The 19,483-nt window shown below is 49.9% G+C and overlaps 1 protein-coding gene across 3 annotated transcripts in view; it reads right to left on the bottom strand.

The window, feature by feature from the left end:
• Positions 1-595: 595 nt before the first annotated feature.
• Positions 596-19,483, bottom strand: part of RPH3AL (rabphilin 3A like (without C2 domains)) — a 41,056-nt gene continuing 22,168 nt past the window's right edge. For 2 of the 3 annotated variants that reach the window (XM_068154772.1, XM_068154771.1), the window contains exons 7-10: positions 17,283-17,457; positions 10,713-10,826; positions 10,098-10,277; positions 3,321-3,451 (exon numbers count right to left, since the gene is read on the bottom strand). In XM_068154772.1, the coding sequence (XP_068010873.1) occupies positions 3,417-3,451; positions 10,098-10,277; positions 10,713-10,826; positions 17,283-17,457 (504 nt within the window). In that variant the 3' untranslated portion in view covers positions 3,321-3,416. Of the gene's footprint in view, positions 3,452-10,097; positions 10,278-10,712; positions 10,827-17,282; positions 17,458-19,483 lie in introns of all 3 variants that reach the window. The other variant, XM_068154773.1, reaches the window with a different exon arrangement.

Genomic DNA, 19,483 nt, shown 5'->3' with positions numbered 1-19,483 from the left:
GCGGAGTGGGGAAGGAACAGCAGAAGAGGAGGTTAGTCCTTGACACGCTCCATCCTTGGGCTAATGGCAGCTCCCCAGCAGAACAATCCCCACAGCAATTATCGAGGCGCTGTTAAAAACGGGAAATGCAACAACAGATTAAAAAGCCATTTGAAACCTTGAAGCTGAATGCTGAGTGGAAGGCAGGGCAGGGCTGCTCGCACTCGGCGAACAATGCGGAGCTGCTTCTCTGCAGGCAGAGCCAAATGGACCCTGACCATCAAACCGGGCTGAGGGAATCGGGCTGTGGGGACAGCACTTGGCAGAATGTCAACCACTGCTGTTTAGTGGTTGTCACATGGAAAACCTTCCACAGCGGGGCTGAGGAGCAGACCTGTGCCCCTGCTATCACCACCACAAGGTACCAAAGAGGGGCAAGACAAAAGATGACTTTCAAGTGCAGAATTCAATTCTGCTCCAGCCATGTGAATCACCATTCCACTGGCTGGATTATTTTCTTTCCTTGCTGGAGCCAGCCCAAGGATTTGGAGAGCATCTGCAACCTGGGAATGGAAAAAAACCCCTTTTTACTGTTTCAACAACAGCAAGCAGTTGTTACTGAGCCAAAGCTTTATTGTTTCCAGTAGGTAAAACACTACATAAAAGTTGTAAGGGATGGAGACAAGAACAACAAAATAATAGGAGAAACACAAACAACCAGAGCAGACTGAGCAACTCACTGAGCCCTCCTGACCCATCTTGAGCCAACTCAAAAGGCAGTCAAGCACTACAGGTTTAGGACAATACTCCAACAAAAGCTACAAAACACAACCAAGAGAGACACAACAAAGGGAAAAGTGGCCTTTAACAGAAATTATGTGCACAGAACTGCAGATGTTTCTCTATCACATTCAAACATGGCTAGATCACATTCTGGTACCCCTGGGCTAGATCCACCCCTCAAGCCAAGAGGAGTATTCCCACAGATAACAGTTCCAGTTCAAACTCAGGTGGAATTCTTCCACAGAGGTAAAATAAAGAGGTAAGAAAGAAATTTTGCCAGTCTCACTGGTAGAAAAACAGTTCCAAATCTGAGTGCTTAAAAACACTAGTCTCAGTCAAAAATCAAAGCAGCACAGCAAGCCAGCAAGGATCATCAGTCTCCTGTGCAGACCTGGCAACCCACAGTGTGGTAAGTGGCTGTGGGAAGTGGGAGTGGGGGTGAAAATGTGAGTGACAGTGTGAGCGACCTGCCTGCACTGCCCAGGAATGAAGCGCAAGAAGGGTTAGAAATGACATGTTCCATTTTAAAAAGTCTCTCCAACTCACAGTGTGGAGTTTTGGATGAGAAAGTAACATGTTTAAAGAAAATTGAGTCAATTTTTAAGTGTCTTTTTCCTTCCCCTTCTCCTACAGAATTAACTTATGCTGGCAGGCCAGGCTGGCTGAGGCACTGCAGTAATGACAGCGTGAGCAAGACAGCCTCAGTAGGACTGTCAAAAGCTCCCAGGCAAGACAGGAGTTTTTTAGTGGCAAAACACTTCTGAAATCAAAGACCCTACAGCTCTCAGAAGAAACAGCATGATCCCAGCTCTGAAATCATACTGGCATTTCAGCAAGAGATGATTTTTGGGTTTACCCTTCCAGAGAAAGCCAATAACTTGGGCATTACCCCTTTCAGAGACACAGCTGGCCAAGTCTCAATGGTCAGGCTTAGACAACACAGACCATGACACAAAGCTGCTCTTAGTGGAGGACCTTATCCCTTGCTCTCTTCAACACTGACATTGTGAAGCCTACGTTTGGTTATTTCCCTTTGTGTCCACATCAGCCAAAGGTTTTGTTTTCATTTTCAAAAGATCAGAAAGAAATCACAGAGGAAGAGCTGGAAGGGTTTTCCCAGCAACCTGTCATAGCACATTACCCAGAAAGGCAGTAAAGGAATGGTCTTCTGTTGGGCCATGTTCATTTAGAGGGAAAGTTAAGGATTGATTTCCGATCTCCTGTTCGAGTGTTCCAGCACCCAATCTCATTTATCTTCATACTGCAGCCATTTGTAAGAGCATATACTACATGCACACAAAGTGCCCAGCAGCAAAGGAGAACAGAAGAGTAATAACCAAGGGAAAAGGCTGACATTAACAGGCACAAATTGCCTTTAAATCCATGATTTCAGAGGGAACTTTTTGGCATTGTTTGTTTCTTCAGCAAAAGACAGGTCAGATCCAAAGCATTTAATAAAATCCACAGACTCCTACTTGCCCAGTGTTTGTTTTGTCCAGGCCTTCAAAGATCTAATGGCTCTAGAGATGTCAGGTAATTTGATTTTTCTCATGTCAGGCCCTGGAGGGAAATTGTCCATCCTGAAGATTAAGTAGATCTGGGACATGCAGCTTTCTACAGCCTGACTTGTGATGACATCATCACAGTCAGGCAGACCTGCAGGAAAAAGGTAAGACAGAGGCTCATGCAGAAGAAGACAAAGTGTGCATGTGGGAGGAGAATCTGCAGAGCTTAACAGGATCTGAAAGTTTTTGTCCCATTTGGGTACACAACAGCAGCCAGCTGAGCCAAGTGGGGGTGGGCATCCTCCCAACAGGAGCTGCAGCACACAGAATGCCCATTATCCCACTGCCAAGGCATCACCCTCACCACGGGACACAGGCCAGTGCACAGCCAGGAGGACCTAAGAACTGATAGCAAACTTCTTTGAGCATTTCTTTTCTAACTGCAGGCTCCCTGAGCAGCCAGTCCTGCCACTGAGAGAGACCTCCGTGGAAGTGAAGAGGAGCACAACTTCATCAGCTGATTCAGGATGCCCCCACCAAACTCATACCAAGTCAAACCAGAAACACACAAAGTGACACCTTGGGTCCATGGGAGTCAAGAGCAAACTGGAATCCAATTCTCACCCTTGGGTTTCACAGAGGGAAATTCACCCCTGAGCTGAGAAGCAGTAGAAGGGTGCAGCCTCCTCAGGGACCTATTCAGTTCTCTTCAGTCATCTGATTCAGGGACACAGGAGTGAATTTCCCTTTCTCCTGAAGACTGCAAGGCCAGGAACTGGGCTTGGCAAGCCAGGAACAGCAAAGGCAGCACACATTTCTATAGCTCTAGTAAGCACTTTCTGTGCTCCTTCCAAACAAACACAGGTCTGGACCTCACAGCAGCACCACAGAGCACAGCACCCCTCTGTGAGCAGCACCTCAAAGTGCAGGTCAGTCAGCAGAAGGGGAAACCAGACCAAGCCATAAACCAGGTCAGTGAGGCAGGGAGGACAGGCAGGTAATTTCCCAGGTGCCATTGTGCTGCCAACACCTGTGCAAAACCTGTCACCCTAAAGTCACCACAGGCAGCAGTTGTCCGGCGTGAGGTCTACAGGAGCGGGCAAGGGGCGAGAGCTGGATCCAGGCAAAGCAGCTCCATCTTCACCTCCGTCAGCATCGCGCTCTGGTGCGGCCGCGCCGTTTGCCTTCAAAATACACAAAGACAGAAGTTGTGTTTGGAAAGCAGTGAAGGGGAGAAGCTTGGCAGAGTTATTTTATGTTGCTTTTGCATTCTCAGTGCCGTTTTAAAAGCTTCCTAAAAATAATGAAGAGAACGTCCATGCATCATTACTCCACACTCTGTCAGCAGTCAAGGCCCATTAAACTTTATTAAAGACAGGGGAAAGAAATAGGGAAAGAAGGACAAAGAAGGAGTTTTACTGCTAGAACTGGTCCTCTGGTGCAGGCTTCCCTCCCAGGGCCAAGACAGACTGAAAGCCAAGCCTCAGCAATCAGGGGTTTCCCGACCGGGTGATAGCATCCGTGTGTCACAGAGCAGGTCCTCTATGTGATCTTACTGCCCTCTGGGTACTCGGACCATGGGCAGGAGCCACGGCACAATTTCGTCCTTGCCCGTGGCTGGGGATGGGTGCAGCATAGCAATGGGTGCAGCTCTGCTGCAGAAGGCACTCTGGCTCATGTCAGCTGAGTGAACCTGAGCTAATCACTTCAGCGGTCCCTGGTGAAACTCGGGGTCTTCGGGGCTCCAGTGAGATGTGGAGCTGGCAGCATGGAGTGCTCCAAGGCAGCAGTGGGTCAATACTAACTCTTCCAAAGGGAAGAGGACACAAATTATCTTGGCCCCTGGAAGAGGGACAGAGGATATTTCCAGTCACCGAGTTCATGTGAAATGTTCAAGGCACAGGGAGTCCTGCAAATTCCTCCCACCAGCTACTGGCTGACAGCCCAGCTGAAAGATAACCTCCCAAGCCATAAAACCTCTCAATGTGTTTACAAAGACTCCAAAATCCAGACTTTTAACTTCTGTGTTACTGCCTTCCCGTGCTCTTTCCTTTATGCTTTGTTTTGAAAGATACCAACTATTGCCCTCAGTGCTCTGTGCAAAATGCTGAATAGAAGGTTGGAAGCGTGAGAAGTAAATGGATTTCAAAGGGCAGAGAATAAGTCTAAGGACGTGAGGGGCAGGAGGCCAGACAGGCTGCTTGATCAAAGACCAAAGCACAGACCTCTGCAATCTGGAAGAAGGCACAAAAATAGGAGTTTCATCTTCAGCAGCAGACTTGTTTCTAGATGTATTGAGTGCAGGAGACAAGGGAATGAGTCTTTGTCACTCCTCTATTTCCAAGAGGGGGAAAAAAAAAAAGCCTTCACTTTAAAACTCCATCAAGAATTACAGCTCTAGTGAAAGTCATTTCTTCTGCAGGTGCTCAAGGCTTTACTCACTTAACTTCAAGGAGGACTTAAAAGAGCTGAACATGTTTTGGTTCTACCACTTGAGGAGGAAAAGATTTTAATTCCTCAAATCATGGAAGGGGGACACAAGCTTCTCCTGAGGTCCATGTTTACAAAGGCCATGCATCTGGAACACAAACCTTGAATCATTTCCTAATGCTGTCGCTACCCAGAGCCATGTTTTATTTACACATACAGCAGGACCATTCGGTGCTCAGCAGCACCAACACAGGGAGGCAGAGGCAGCTCAAAGCTTCTCAGCCATGAAGGCACAGTTCAGTTTTTTTCACTTTGTGGAAGAGGGACAACTCGTCCTCCTTGGCAGCAGGAAAACTCAATCTCATGGCAGTGGAAGCAAGCTCTGAGAAAAGGGGGACACACACCGCAGTGCACAAAGATTGGTAAGGCAGCCAGTGCCGGAGGCAGAGGCCTGAAGGGGCTGGGTGTGGATGAGGGTCTCCCCTTTACAGCTGATCCCTCTCCTTCCTTTCTATCCTGTGTCCTTAGTGCAGGCAGAGGGAGGAAGAACAGAGGTTGCAAGCACAGCTCCTTTGTGTGGTTGCCCATCTATTCCTCCCTGCTGTAAAGCCAGCCCTGGAAGCCTGCACTGCCTGGCTGTAGCTCACAGGGATGAGAGGAGGTATCTAAAAGCATTTAAGCAACTTTTCCACCAAGCACAGGAAAACAAAAGTCACCTCCCCAAAGACTGCCACTAAGAAAGTCATTAAAGAAATTACTATCCCATTCAGAGCCCAATTACTGTTAGGACAATTTTTTTCCCTACATGGAATGGAGAAGTTAGACCCACTGAAGCAAAATGTTACCTCCTCATTGTCCCTGAGGGAGCAAAACAGACATCTGAGAAACAGAAGGGAAGAAAAATGAGAGGCTAATGCTTTGACTTCAAAGATGCCCGGAGAATTTCCTGCCATGAAAATAATGCAGAATGCCTCTGCCTGTCTCATGTGTTAACAGCTTGCATATTTATGAGCAAAAGTTGATGCCTGCCCCAGCCAGGGAGGCACTGAGCCACGGAGAGAGTGACACAACCTCACTTCTAAATCCAGTCAGTTCCTGAAAGACATGGCATAAATCTCCCCAGATTAAGAAAGCTGGAAGCAGCATTTCTTGCCCATCTCTCTCAGCTCCAGACCCTTTCCTCAGCTCTGCTCAGCCTCTCCCAGCATGACAGCTACAAAGCAAGAAGCCAAAGAGAGGTATCCAGAAGCTGCAGCTTCAGCATCCTGGGAGAAGGGCCCAGGCTGGCCCTGCTGACCTGTGGAGGTCCTTCCATCTGGTCTCACCCTGTGACTGCAAGCCACAACGTTTCTCATACCCCACCAGGCGCTGCCATCATTGTCTCAGCTCCCAGACTCAGCAACAGCACTGTTTAACATGACTCTGTTTAACTGCCAGCTACTCTTTAAGTATTAATAGTTTAGACACTGGCAAACAAGCAGAGGTGGGGAGACAGTGATTTGCACTCGGATGTACGCCGCTCATTCCTCAGCTATTTTGTGGCTGCTTTCTCAAACTTTCTCTCTTTAAGGACAAATGAGAGCCTTCTCCAGCCCCACAGCCCACGTCAAGCTCATTCAATGCTCCCTATCAGCAAGCTCTTCAGGTGACCCACAGAATATCAAACAGGATTGACCTGTTCCTCAGACAAGGTCCTCAAAAGACACTCAGGACCCCATTAACTGATTCCCACCAAAATAGAGCTTGCTACTGATCTGAGGAAAGATGCCTTTTGCTCTTAATCTACCCCCTACAGCAGCCAGGGCCAAGCTCAAAGATGTTATCTCCATTAAAAGCTCTGCATGGGCTCAAGGAAGCCACTGTAAGATATTGATGATTTCTTTGTTTAATTCTGTTTGATATTCTCTTTCTTTATTAAAAATGTCACATTTAGCAGTTGTGAGGATTTTACTCTTTTTAAACTGAGGCTCCTCTTAGCATATCAGCTGTGCAGCCAGAACAAGGTGAGTCACCTCCCTAGCTGGGGGCAAGCAAGGGGAAAAAGGAAGATTGTTCTTCTTCCCTGTGTGCAAATTTCATTGGCTTGAAGATAAAACATTCTCCAGGTAAAAAAAAGCACATGGCCTTCCTCTTTACAGCTATCAGAAGAAGAAGAAACACCGGACCCTCAGAAAATGATGATTTTGAAAGGGTTTGAAAGAGGTGGTAAAAAAAAAATGAAAGAAAAAGAAATTGGCAGCCTCTGAACTCACCACTCACTTCTGCAACTTTGGCTCATGGGCTGAGGTTGCCTAAATCCCAGTGCAGCTCTGACAATGAGTCATTTTATGACAAACCCCAGGCTTCATTATCTGCCTCACCAAACCCCAGCCGGAGCAGCACACTGGAAACCTACAAACTCTCCTTAATAGCTCCTTGTTTTCCCTCTGCTGCATGACCATGCTTGAGACTTAAACAGCTAAAAGACTATGAAAGCACAGCTGCCTTTGCAGTACCACTCCCTAACTCCCAGCTCTGGCTGTAGCCTGGGATTTAAGGATGCCAGAGTTCTGCAAAGTCACACCTGAGACCGGATTTAGAGCAGAGGTGAGAGAAAGAAAGTAACCGGTAGAACAACACCTGAGGTGCTAATATGAGGCAAAAATTGCTTCCAACAGTGTTAAAAAGTTGCAGAGCCTTCAGCAAAGCTATAGCAAAACCTCCCTTTAATTCCCCCATTTTGCAGCAGAGAATCAGCAATTTAAATGAGGAAGGATCTTTGCCCCTTGCTCTGCTTTTGGATCAGAGTGGACCACAGACAGGGAGATGGAGGAAAGAGTTTTGCCCATGGCCTCCAACAGTCTTTACAGAGATGAACAGCAAGAGCAGCCTCTGCTTTTCAGCAAATAGTGGCATCCAGAGGGATCCATTATGAAAAACCCCTCACAGACAGACAAAGCTCTGCTCTAAAGACTGGGGGAGGCACTGCCACCTGTCCCAAGCCTCCACACAGCCCAAGCCTCCAGCATCCCAGAGCACACGAACGCCCCTGAAGCGCAGGACACTTCCTAGGGGACTGCAGTGCTGATTTTGTTCCTCTCTTTATTCTCCTGCTGGCAAAGCACAGGGGTATTCAACATTGCAGCCTCCTGGATGCCTGATCTCAAACCACCTGCTCCAGAGCTGCATAGAAGATGAGGCCACCCGAGTGGCACTGCTGCACATTGCCGATCGCTAAATTCACGTGCAACGGATCGTGGCTGCCAGAGCACACGGTGGTAGCATCTCTCCAGCTGGGCATGTGAAGTGCTCTCAGAGTAACTGAACGCCAACCATGCTCACCCCTGCTGCTCCCTCACCGCACAGAGGCAAGACCACATCCCAAACACATGGGAGGGAAAACAAACCCCACCCTGAAGTGCTGAAGACGACCTGTGCTGTGGAACAGAGCACGCAGCCATGGCAAACACAACACAGGCACAGCTCTGCCTCCCACAACATGCTCAGGTTTCAGCTTCACCTCCTTGCAGACACCTTTGCTAGATCTCTAACGTTGGCAGCACTCCTGTTGTGGAAAGGCACAATGCCAGGACAAGCTGAGAGAGAGCCAGCCACTCTGGAGCCCATCCTGCCACCTCCTGCGGTTGCAGAGCCATAGCTGTTGTTGCCACCCAACCCCCTGCATACCTGTAGCAGCTCCTCAGCCTATGAGGATGCTTGGCTGGTGGCTGGCTCTCTGATGTGACTCTTCATCAGTTCTCAAGCCCATGCCAACTGCAATCACCCCTGGCTTCATTCCCACCCCAGCACATTTGAGCAGAAATGCTTCTGCTCCCTGCCTCCCTTCCCAGGCTCTGGGGGCCCCAGAACTCTCCTACCAAGGCACTCTCTGCTGCAAACACCTCAGGTGAACAAAGCAGCTCCTTCTGCAGGAAGCCTGGGAAATAAATGACCCCAGGCATAATAAAGATCATTACAGATACTCTCTAGGCAGCCAACCTGGCTTAACCTTTTCCATAGCAGCATCCTCCCCTACATCTCAGGGACTATTTTAACTGGGCTCAAGAGATTGTTGTAGTTTCCATTTTTGCCATTTATGCCCATGCTGCCTCTCATTTTTAGCTCTCCCTTGCTTAGCAAGGGGAGATCCTACTGCAAAGTGTTGACCCCTTGTGCCCAAGCTTTGCATATAGGGTTTTTAGCAGGAAAAAGGCACTTTTTGCCTCCAAGAAATTGTTTGCACTGTCATGGCCTTGCAGCAATTAGTTCAAACAGCTGGCAGGAAAGCTCCAAAGTGCTAAGCACTGCACAAACACATGGTCCAGGTGTGCATCCATCCAGACCTCAGCATGGCTGTGCAGCACCAGCTGAAAAGGTACCCAAAGGGTCACACCTGCTACCCAACACCTTCCACTTCAATCCCACAGGACAACCTGCTGCTCTGCCACAGCAGGAACCAGCTGTCTGGAGCAAACCACAGCCAATAGGGGCTTAAAATAAACCACCCTGTCCAGGGCAGCAGGATAATCCAGAGAGAGGGCAGACAGAACAGCAGTAGCACTGATCTGGTTTGTTCTGCAAAAACTGGGAAAAAAAAAATCAAGGGAAAACTGCAAATCCCTGAAATGTGGGGAGGGCAGGAAGGGCAGGAAAACAACTTGATGATGGCTATTTCTAGCAGGAAGTGTGGGGAGGGGGACTCCCACTCCATGTTGCACTGAAGGATAAATCTGCTTTCTCTAATCCAATTTACACCTCAACATGCACAGCACACAACAGGCTCAGGAGCCAAAGGAGTGGCAGCTCACAAGGCACCAGGAGTGCTCTGGAGGGAGTGGTGCTAAACGGTGACTTCAGGGGTTACTGAATAGATTAGCAGGAACCGCAGAGAGAACACATTTGCATCGCTCCAACTGCTCCAGATCAGATGTGATAGCAGCCTCTGCTCTCCCAGTCACTTAATTGCTCCAGGGTTGTTGAGGAAGGGGGAAAAGTGTCAGCTTTTTGCACTGCATAGTTCTGGGAAGAGCCATGCTTGGCTTCAAGAGCCATCTAATATTCAGAAACATTTTATTTGGTCCAATAAAGCTGCTGGATTTCTGCTTTGCTTCAGCAAAAGCTCAATCTGTCCTGCTGCCTCCACAGGGCAGACAGGAGCTCCAGGCCTTTGCAGGGGGACAAACCCAGTCTACAGCTGCTCTCAGAGGTGGGTGTAGGCAGCTCCCATCCCAAACGATTACTCATGTTGCAGAAGAGGGAAGCAGTGAGCTGTAATGCTGTGACAGCATCTGCCATAAGAAAAGCAGCAGGGAAAGGGGATCCGAGGCCGTAGCTTAGCCAGGTGTGTCTCTGAGAATGATGTGTTTTGAGGGAAGCCAGCCCCAGAAGCAGGGACCTGCACAGAGAGGAGGTTCATCTTACCAAGGACTCTGCTGCCATCGCTGTCACGCCCATCAGCCAGCTGGTCGCTCTGGCAGCTCTCCGTGGCACTGAGGGCAGCCCCCTGCTCGCTGCCCAGGCTGCTGCGGCTCCCTGAGAGGGTAGGGGAATGAGGGCTCCCCAGGGCTCTGCCCGGGGCCTGGCTGGGCTCCCCGATGGGTGCTGCAGGGACACAACATGGAGATGCTGCTGTAGGTGCAGATGCCTGGCTAGGTCCTAAGAGAGAAGCAACCTCCCCACTCCCATCCAGGCAGCCTCAGAAGCAGGATCAAAACCTACTTTCTATTCTCTGCTGCTAAAACGGCACCAAAGATTCCAGTGCCATAAAGTCAGGAGTAGGGAGCAGCTCCCAACTCCAAGGACAGACCCAGAAACACTGCAGGCAGTGGTGGAACAGATCACCTGTCAGACCAACTGATACTACCCCAGTGAGAAAGGACCAGATCTTCCCCCCTGGCACAGCCACAACCACAGCCAGCAGGCTGCACCAGCACAGGGTAGGCAAGAAGCTAAGCCAAACCACACAGTACTAAGAGCCAAACACTCAAGCACTTTAAACTTCCCACCCTCCAGCCACAAGGAAGAGCAACTCCTCACCCAGCCCTGCTCGGTGCTTTGTGCCTCGTGAGCCTTTTGACCCCACAGGTAAGGACTTGTCATCCAGGCTGGAGGAACTGAACTCCGAGTCGCTCTCACTGTCGCTAGAAACCACTGCAGAAAAGAACAGGGGAGAGGAAAGGAGAGAGAGAGGAGAGAGAGTTATTCACAGTGTTCCTAACATTTGCCACAGAGGGTGCCAGATGGATTGAAATAAAACACAAACAAATGCTGCTTTGCTGGTCACGCTCTCCCTCTCCAAAAGGAGCCCTACCTGCAGTTCCCCCACAGCTGTTCACTCTTCCTCTCAGATATGATTTTACCTTTTACAGATGATTTATAACTCTGCTGCACAAACTCCAGCGGTGCCAGCATCTGAAGCAGATGTGCACACCCCCACCACTTCTCTCCTAAGCCTGAGTGGGACCACAGAGACCACACCACACTGCTCCTGTACCAAGCCTTGCTGGCCCAAGTTCCCTGCTGCCAGACCAAGAGCCCTGCATGGTGACTGGTCTGGGAGCTGAGCTCTTCTCCTGCTGATCCCTATGCCAGCACACTGAACCTGCTCCTCCTGATGTTTGCCATCACCTGGGGGGAAGTGACACACTGAGGGCTGGGTACAAGGCTGGTTTCTGCTCAGCTGCAGGTGGAGGGGTCCTGGGTGTAATATAACAGCATCCACATTGGAGCCAAGTGAGGAGAGGGTCTGGCTTCCTCCAAGCTGCATTTCAAGTGCAGCAGGGGCCCTGTGGAGGCTCTGGGATCTATCAGGAAAACAGCAGAAAAATCCAGAGCACATCAAATAAAACCCCCTGCAGTGATTAGAGGAAGAACCAGCCATCTTTAGCTTATCATCCATTCAGCACTCATTCCTATCAGCACCCTGCCCCCAAGGCTTCAAAGGCAAGGGTTGCTCCTCTTCCTCAAGGAGACTCTTTCCCTCATTCCAAGGTCACTTTTCTTTCTTCTGTTTTTTTTCCCTCCCCTGAATCCTGGCCCTAATACTGCTGCTTTCCACCCTCCATAGTTTCCACAAGAGCTGAAGGAGCCTCATTTTGCCAGACACAACTTCCCAAATTGGCAGGTTGTTTCCACTTTTCCATGCAATTATGCAAGCACCTCTGCTGTGTGTATTGTGTAAAAGATGACTGCCAGCTGCTCTGGCTAGAATGGGAAAGGTGGGTTTTTTCCATCTCCAGGGCTTTTGTAATGGCCTGAGCCCAGAACAAAAAGAATGGGATCAAGGAGGAAAGTATCAGGAAAGAAACCATCTTCTTGTTTGAAAGATTGCAGCCACTGCATTTGTCTGACCATGGCAGACATTACCTCTCCTGGCAGCTCAGAAGCCAGTGGGTCACAGTTCCTGGTAGAAAGCACAATGCTGGCTCATGTGGGACATAGAGCAGGCAAGGCTGCAACCCACACAGCCTCTGCTGCAGAATAAGGAAACCCCAACTATCTCTTTGTACTTGTAAGCTTACATTTCCAATAGAAATTAGTCCCCTGTGCTACTGAACAAACCACTTTGCCTCCACACCATGGTACTCACACTGTCCAACCTCATGGTGCTGCTGAGCCCAGGAGGGACACGGCTGCAGTGGTAACAAGGAGACAGCCGTAGGATAGCAGAGAGCTATCCCATAGTTATCAGCCCTAAACCCCACTGCACACACTTAGCAGAGCTACAAACCCTTTAACACTGCCCAGGACAGGAGGACAGCTATTCCTCCTCCTTGCACAAGCTGTCAACTCTGCCTGCCAAGGAGCTCTGCAGACGCTGCTGTGCTCAGGCAGCAATCTGTACTACAGCAAATATTTTATTAAAATAGAAAAAAATATTAATACCTCAAATAGTGCTTTCCTGGAGTTAACATCTCTGAGGATATTAAAGCTGGCTGCCAGTGTTATTGCAAAGCATTATTGAAGCTGCCCTGGAAGGCAGCTCCCCACGCATGCCATGCTGCTGGCAAGTGCTGCGCCAGGGGCAGGCTGCCAGGTCCCCTCCTTGCTTCCCGTGCAGCCTGCCCCTGGGCACCAGCTCCTCCTGTACCCACAGCCTTCCCCTCCCAGCACCATTAGAGATGGGAGCTCTCACCTGCAGGGAAGGGGGCTGTGGAGCTTCACAGAGTGAAGCCCTGCTACCAGCACAGGGGCTGCGCTTCTGGCTGTGAGTCTTCAAAGCAAAGGTTTGGGTATGGGTTTTACTGTCTTAAAGACAGCTTCACTACTTCCCAGAGTTCCCTGGGAGAGGTGGGGGACTATATATAAATACTCTTAATAACAATCCATACACAGCAGAATGGAATTTTTTTTTTGCTATGAAATCCACACCTCAGCTGTGAGAATCATTCTGACCATCCCATTGCCCAGAAAACACACTCCTGCCCCACTTGGTCAGCAGCCTATTTCAGCCTCTTGGATTCACAAAATCCATCCTTTTGGAACAGCTCCTTCCTATATGAATCCATTAAAAATGCTGGAAGTGAGGATTCATTTGGAGAAGGTGAGTCAGTGGAGATGACTTTAGCTGCCTTCACTTCTGCCATTCAGCAGTGCAGACAGGACCAGTACAAGAGGAGGAAAATATTAATGATACAAAGGCACTTGCACCACAGGAGCAGCCCTGTCTGCTCTCATTTCCTCTGCTGCCAGTAACAGCCTATTTTACTCACTGCATCGATGTTTCCCTTTAAGGTAATTTTTCTCCCAAAGCTCCCAGGCCTTCTGCTGGCACTTTCCAGATCCCAGAAGTCATAAATCTGGTGTTCCAGCAGTTGCTGATATATCAATAAGTCGTTGGACATCTGTACTTTCAGCTAACATAACAGATTTATCCCTCTCCATTCCAGATGACTGTAAAACAGTCCATTAAAAAAAATACACTGAGGTAACACTCACAGGAAAAGTGTCATCCCCACAGGGAATGGGTCACTCATTCAGGGCCTGACCCCCCTGTGGCTGCTGCCAGAGCCCTTGATCCCTCTGACATGTGGTTCAGCCTCCAGGCTGCTATAGAGAGCCACAGGGAATGGTGGAGGGTTACCAGGCTGCACTTAACCCCAGCAGCAGAGGATGTGCTGAGGCCAAGAGGAAAGGAGCACTTGGCTGGGGCTGAGCTTTAATATTCAATATGTGCACTTGGCACAGGCAAGCCTGCCATGGCAAGAGCCAGCCACACTCCCTCCTGCTGCCTGTTGCAGGGCAGAGCTCAGTCTCTGCACACTCAAAGCTTGGCACTTCTTGCAGCTTCCAAACCCATGGAACAAGCACATGGGCACTCAGAGGCACCCCACAGCTCCCAGCAGCCACACACGCCCAGCACAGCCCAGATGTGCTGGATGAGCAGGCTGAGCACAAGCCCTTGAGCACCCAGATCATCAGCCCTTGCAAACACAGCCTGGGGAGTGGAGATGCTGAGAGCTCCTGTTCCCTGCAGGTGGGAGGGTCAGAGATGAAGAGCTCTATCACAACCCGAGTGCCGCAACAAGTGCAGCTCCTGCGCTAGATCACACCCAGCACTGCCTGCAGTTGTGAGGACATCTCCAAGCAGGAGGTGGGGACTGGAACCAACTGTTCTCCCCCTCAAGAAGCAGGACACGTGGAGTTTTGGCACAGCTCAAACTTGTAGAGAAGTTGGACAGCCTCATCCCAGGCCTGCAAAGCACTTGATGTGCCCCAGCATGCTCCATCACTCGGGGACTTGGCCTCCAGCACACAGAAGCTGGACAAAGCTGCTGCATTGCCCTGCCCAGGCGCTGCTCCTCTGCTCTGACAGCACATTGCTTGGCAACAGGACCGGAGCACACTGCAAAGGGAGAAACCACCAGAGACCGAGCAGAGCAGCAGGCAGCCCTCCTGCCAAACAGTGCAACAGCTCAGGGATCACACTTCTGCTTTCCACCCAGATGTTTCACATTTCTTTCTGCAGAACTCAGAGTCAGGAAGAAGGAAAGCCTTGCTGCTTAGTGCTCCCCACCCTGTGCCTGCCCCATCCCACCTGATCCTGTGCAGAAACCCACCCACATTCCACCACATGGAGGAGAGCTGTTCCCCAGCACAAGAAATATTCCTGCTATTGTGCCTTAACTAATAGCAGAGTTCCCATGGCAACTGCTTGTTTATTACAGAAAAACTAAAGGCAATGGCAAACCCCAGTGTCAGTGAGCACAAGAGAAATAATGGGTGTGCAAAAATAAAACTTCTTCCTGGTGGCTTTGGCTTTTCTTGCAAGAGGAACATTCCTGGGCTCCCTCAGTCCTGCTGCCTTCCCACACCCTCCTGCAGCTGGAGCAGCTGGTACCCAGGGCCTGGCACTGATCCCTTCCTTTTGAGGAAGAAAAGGGACAGCTGAGGTTTGGCTCATCCCTGATGAGCAGCTCATGGCACAGAGGATGTCAGAGAGACAACCGCAGCTCCTCTCCCCAGGCTCTCCAGGGGCTGAGCCGGGACATGGCTGTGCCTGGGGTGGTCCTACCTGACTTGAATCCCTTAATAGCTCAGAGATGGCTCCTTCAGCACCTGGGGAGGCGAGCGGAGGGGTCAGACACGGCTAGCCAAGACAAACCCAAGAGCAGCCTGTCAGGCTCAGGCACGTTAAATGCCACAGCTTGTTCCTGAGAACATCCTGCAACAAGCAGCAGGGCTCTACTCCAGCACAAGGACGTGCTCAGATGAGGGTGTGCGAGGCGTGAGCTGACAAAAGCCAGCAGCCAGGCAGAGGTAAGGCTGGCTGCCTTGTCAGCCTCAGCCCCGTGAAGCTCAGCCCAGGCCTGGATGAAGATTCATGCCCACAGTATCACAGCTGCATCATCTCTGTAGGGGAAGGAGGCTGCCCTGCACATTGCAGAGGTTTTAGATGACAAACAGCACAAGTTCCAGCAGTGGCAGGTGAAAAAGAGTTAAAGGAAGGGGTGAAACGTACAAGCTTCCAGCTCAGAGATGAATTACAGCCCACAGTGCCCATTGAAAGCTGTCCAGAGGACAGGCAGCCTAATGGAGAAGGGCAACAAGGAAAGAAAGCACCAGAAAATAAAACCATAAATTATTATTATCCCACCCATAAAACAATAGCCAGGCAAAAATCAGAGCACAGGGAGAAAGGCTCACCATCCACATCAAAGCTTACTAAAGGCTGCTTTGCTCTCCTCCACCTGTTCCTTTGCCATGATTTAGGGGAAGGGCTAACTCAAATAAAAATCTGAACCAAAAAACCAGGCCAGGTCTGGGCTCAACATCTCTGACTTGTAATGCTTTCTGCATCACATGAGCAGAAAACACCTCATCAGTCAGCTCATTTGCTAAGACAACTCCTTCCAAGCATCTCCTGGAGGGAAGCAGAACCACCTATTGTTGATCCAATTTGTCTTTAATTACAAAAGTTACAGCAAGGCTGGGAGTGTTTTCCTAGCTGGGGCCCGAAGAGAAGCTTTGTAAACCAAACTCTCCTGAGTCCTCTCTATTAAAAGGTTATTTCCCTCTGCACATCCTGATGGGGAAGGGTGTATTCTGCTGGTCTTCTCCAATTGAGGGGATCTAATAGCACAAGACAGAAGGGGAGAGAGGCTAAACAGATCTGCTAATCCACACCAGAAAGAAGTGAATAGTAATCAAAGCAGACTGGCAGTGGCTTTAATTCTGCAGCATCCATCCATTGTTGTGCTCCATCATGGGTGCGCAGCTCCTCAATGCAAGCTGCTGCTTCCCCCCAGCTACCTCCAGGCACAGCACTGGAGTGGGCATATGAGCAAGGACAAGGTGGGCAGATGGAAGGGAGTGGAGAAGAAAGCCCTACAAGGTGGGGATCTGATGCAACAGCAACCAAAGATGCTCCATGTGACACAGTGGTCTACTTCAGTCAAGGTCTACCTAACAACAGGGATGTGAGTGCTGAAGCTTGTAAATCTTCAGGCTTGCCAGAGCTAAATCTTCTGGCTCCAGCTTTGCACACAGTCAAGTTAATCAACAGCTTCTCCAAGACATTTGAAGAACAACTCAGCCTCAAGCTCTCCATGCTGTAAACCTCATCCCCCTCCCCAAAGCCTGGGGATGAGCTTCACCCTTTGCCAGCCTCAACTGCTTAGGGAGGGTCAGGAACAAAAGACAGCACCAGCTCACTTCTGCCCACTAATTGTAGAAGATTATCTCTGCCTCCTTGTTCTAAGCCCTGGGAAGACCCCAGAGAGATGCTGGTGGAGGTGATTTCTAACCCAGCATAAAGCTATTGAAGTATCTGCCCAATGGTGCCCTGTGGGGTGGTGTCTGCTTCATGGCTTGTCCCTCCTTTGGCAGTCACAGCAAAGCAGCAGGGTCTGCAAGGAATGGAGGAAAGCATGGGTGGACTGAAGGACAGGGAGTTCAGGAGGACTGAGGCTCTTCTGGGCTACCACAGTGAAACCTGAAAAATCACCGTAGCATGAGACCCCATCACTGCCTGTGTGGGAAACACCACATCTTGTGGGCTATCCCTCCCCTCTAAGCTAGCCTCCCCTATTAGCTAAATCCTGCTAGTAACAGTAGAAACCAGGTCCTTCTCCCCACCGCTTCCTGGACGCAGAGAAGACAACCAACCTTTTCCCCTGGCCCAGGTGAAGGATCTGCTGGTACCAGCGTTCTCTGGCTCCGGCACCACCGCCTCGCTTTGCCAAGGCTGTGCAGGCAGCTCACTGGATTTGCTGCTGCTCTTCAAAGGAGTGATGTACTTGGGCAGCCCTTTGTAGAACCATGCACCAGACCTCTTCCAAACCTGTTACAGACAGAGACACAACACCTTAAGCCTGGAAGCAGCAGGCAGTTCAGATTCTGCATCTGCTGCTTTCCCATCGGGAAAGCACAAAAAGGAAAGCTTCCCGGAGAGAGCAGGCATGTGCCTCAAGCAAGTGCTCTGCTTAGAGTGAAACAAGTCCTGCACTAGCTGGAGGGGCAGCAAGTCCTGACAAATGTCACCTTGGGACAGGCCCCTCAGCCTGGGCCACTTTGCTTCTGAGAGAGTCAAGGACCAGCAACAGCCGCTGGGGGATGCAAGGGGCAATGCCAGGAGAGCAGAAACACTGCCTCATGCCACACCGAACAGCACAACCTTGGCATTTGTCCCCCAGAGCAGATCAGGCTAAGCCAGATCACCTAATAAGTGTGCCTGGGAACCCCAGAACCAGAAGGACACTCAAACAACCTGAACCTGCAGCGGGAATCTGACACCACCTCCTGCAACAATGTCCTCTATTCTGCAGTTTAGTTTTAATGCAGCTTATGATGGAGGAGCTCTATTAAGTATATTTAATATAAAGCTTGCTGTGAGCCAGAGGAAGGGAAAGGGATGGCAATTCAGACAAGGAGAAATGGCTTCTCAAAACCTAATTCTTTTGTGCCTTCCAGCAGTCTAATAATGAGCTAATGAGACAGCTAGGGCAAAACCAAGTTAATGCAGTAAATATATAATTTTCTGTTTCAAGAAGGGGGGGTAGAAACCTTACATTCCTGTTTAGAGTGAAGGAGATAATCAGTATTTCTGCTCCAGGTTCCCAAAGCATTCTGCATATGGTCTCAGCACAATGACAACAGGTGTAAATGCAGATACACCTCATTAGAGCAAGACCTTTGCAATTTGCATTTAGGGCTTAACCAAATCAGAGGGCAGTGACAACACCTGGCATTCATGACAACTTCTTCTCATGCCAGCACAAAAAGCAGGACACCACTGCCACCATTTCACTGAGGGGAGGAGATTGCTCAGCAGGTTGCCTGGTTCCTAGACCAGAGCCATCAACACAGAGAGCTAAAATGTCTGTGTTCGGGGTCTTGAAAGACAAATGTAAGCAATCTGAATTCACTGGGGAACCTGGTAGCATGCCTCTTAAAAGAGCACCCAGCAGAAGAAATCTCAGCATCACTGTGGCCCAGCACACACATCAGTTACTGGGAAAGTGCAAGAAAGAGACTTGTTCATCTCCACAGCAGCTGAGAGCACCCAGCACTCAACCAACAGCTCAGCAAGACAGTGAGTCTGCTCCAAGCAAAGAAGCTTGGGAAGCCACTTCCCTAAAAGAGAGAAGACTGCAAGTTCTTTTGCTACAGAGGGAGTCTTGGCAGACAGGAGACTTCACCAGCTCCTTCACCAGCATGCAAACAGCCAAAACAGTGACCCAGGCAGCCAAGGCACAAGCTGATCACAGCTCCTTCTGTCCCCTCTGCAAGAACACAGGGACTGCACGGCATGGGGTACAGCTTGTACAACAGCACACGTCAATGCAGCATGGAGATCCTGGAGGAACATGCTCTGCTACCCCTGCAGAGCCAAGGACTGGGATGCAGTATGTTTTTTTAGGTCTGGGACAGACATCTCTGTACTGTGCTTAGCCCACTGCAACTCAGATAAAGATGCAATGAAGGAGCTGCAGGCTGGGCAGGACCTGGTCTCTCTTGTCTGGCCTTGGGGACGACTGCACATGCAGGACACAGCAGCCAGAACAGGGGTTGCTGCACCCACAGGGTTTGCATCCTAATAAGCACTTTGGTAACTGGCTTACTGCATTGGATTGCATGGCTTGAGGAGCTTGTCTGTGCCCTGCCACATGCTGGGGAGCTGTGGCACACATAGCTTCCCTGCAGAAACTGCCAGGGACAAGCAAGCCTTTCTTACAGCCATTCTCTGAACAGGCCTTGCAACATCTGTAATTTAATTTGAAGCACTGAAGAGACCTATTATCTCCAGGCGAGCTACAATTTAGGCACACCATAAAACCAATCAGACACAGCAAGATTGCTCTAAGAAA

The sequence above is a fragment of the Melanerpes formicivorus genome, unplaced genomic scaffold, assembly GCF_026170545.1.
Source record: "Melanerpes formicivorus ecotype bairdi unplaced genomic scaffold, bMelFor1.0.p_v2 SCAF_29, whole genome shotgun sequence".
In the NCBI taxonomy this organism is placed as follows: domain Eukaryota; kingdom Metazoa; phylum Chordata; class Aves; order Piciformes; family Picidae; genus Melanerpes; species Melanerpes formicivorus.
The sequence above is the reverse complement of the archived record's forward strand: the minus strand, read 5'-3'. Positions and strand labels throughout refer to the sequence as shown.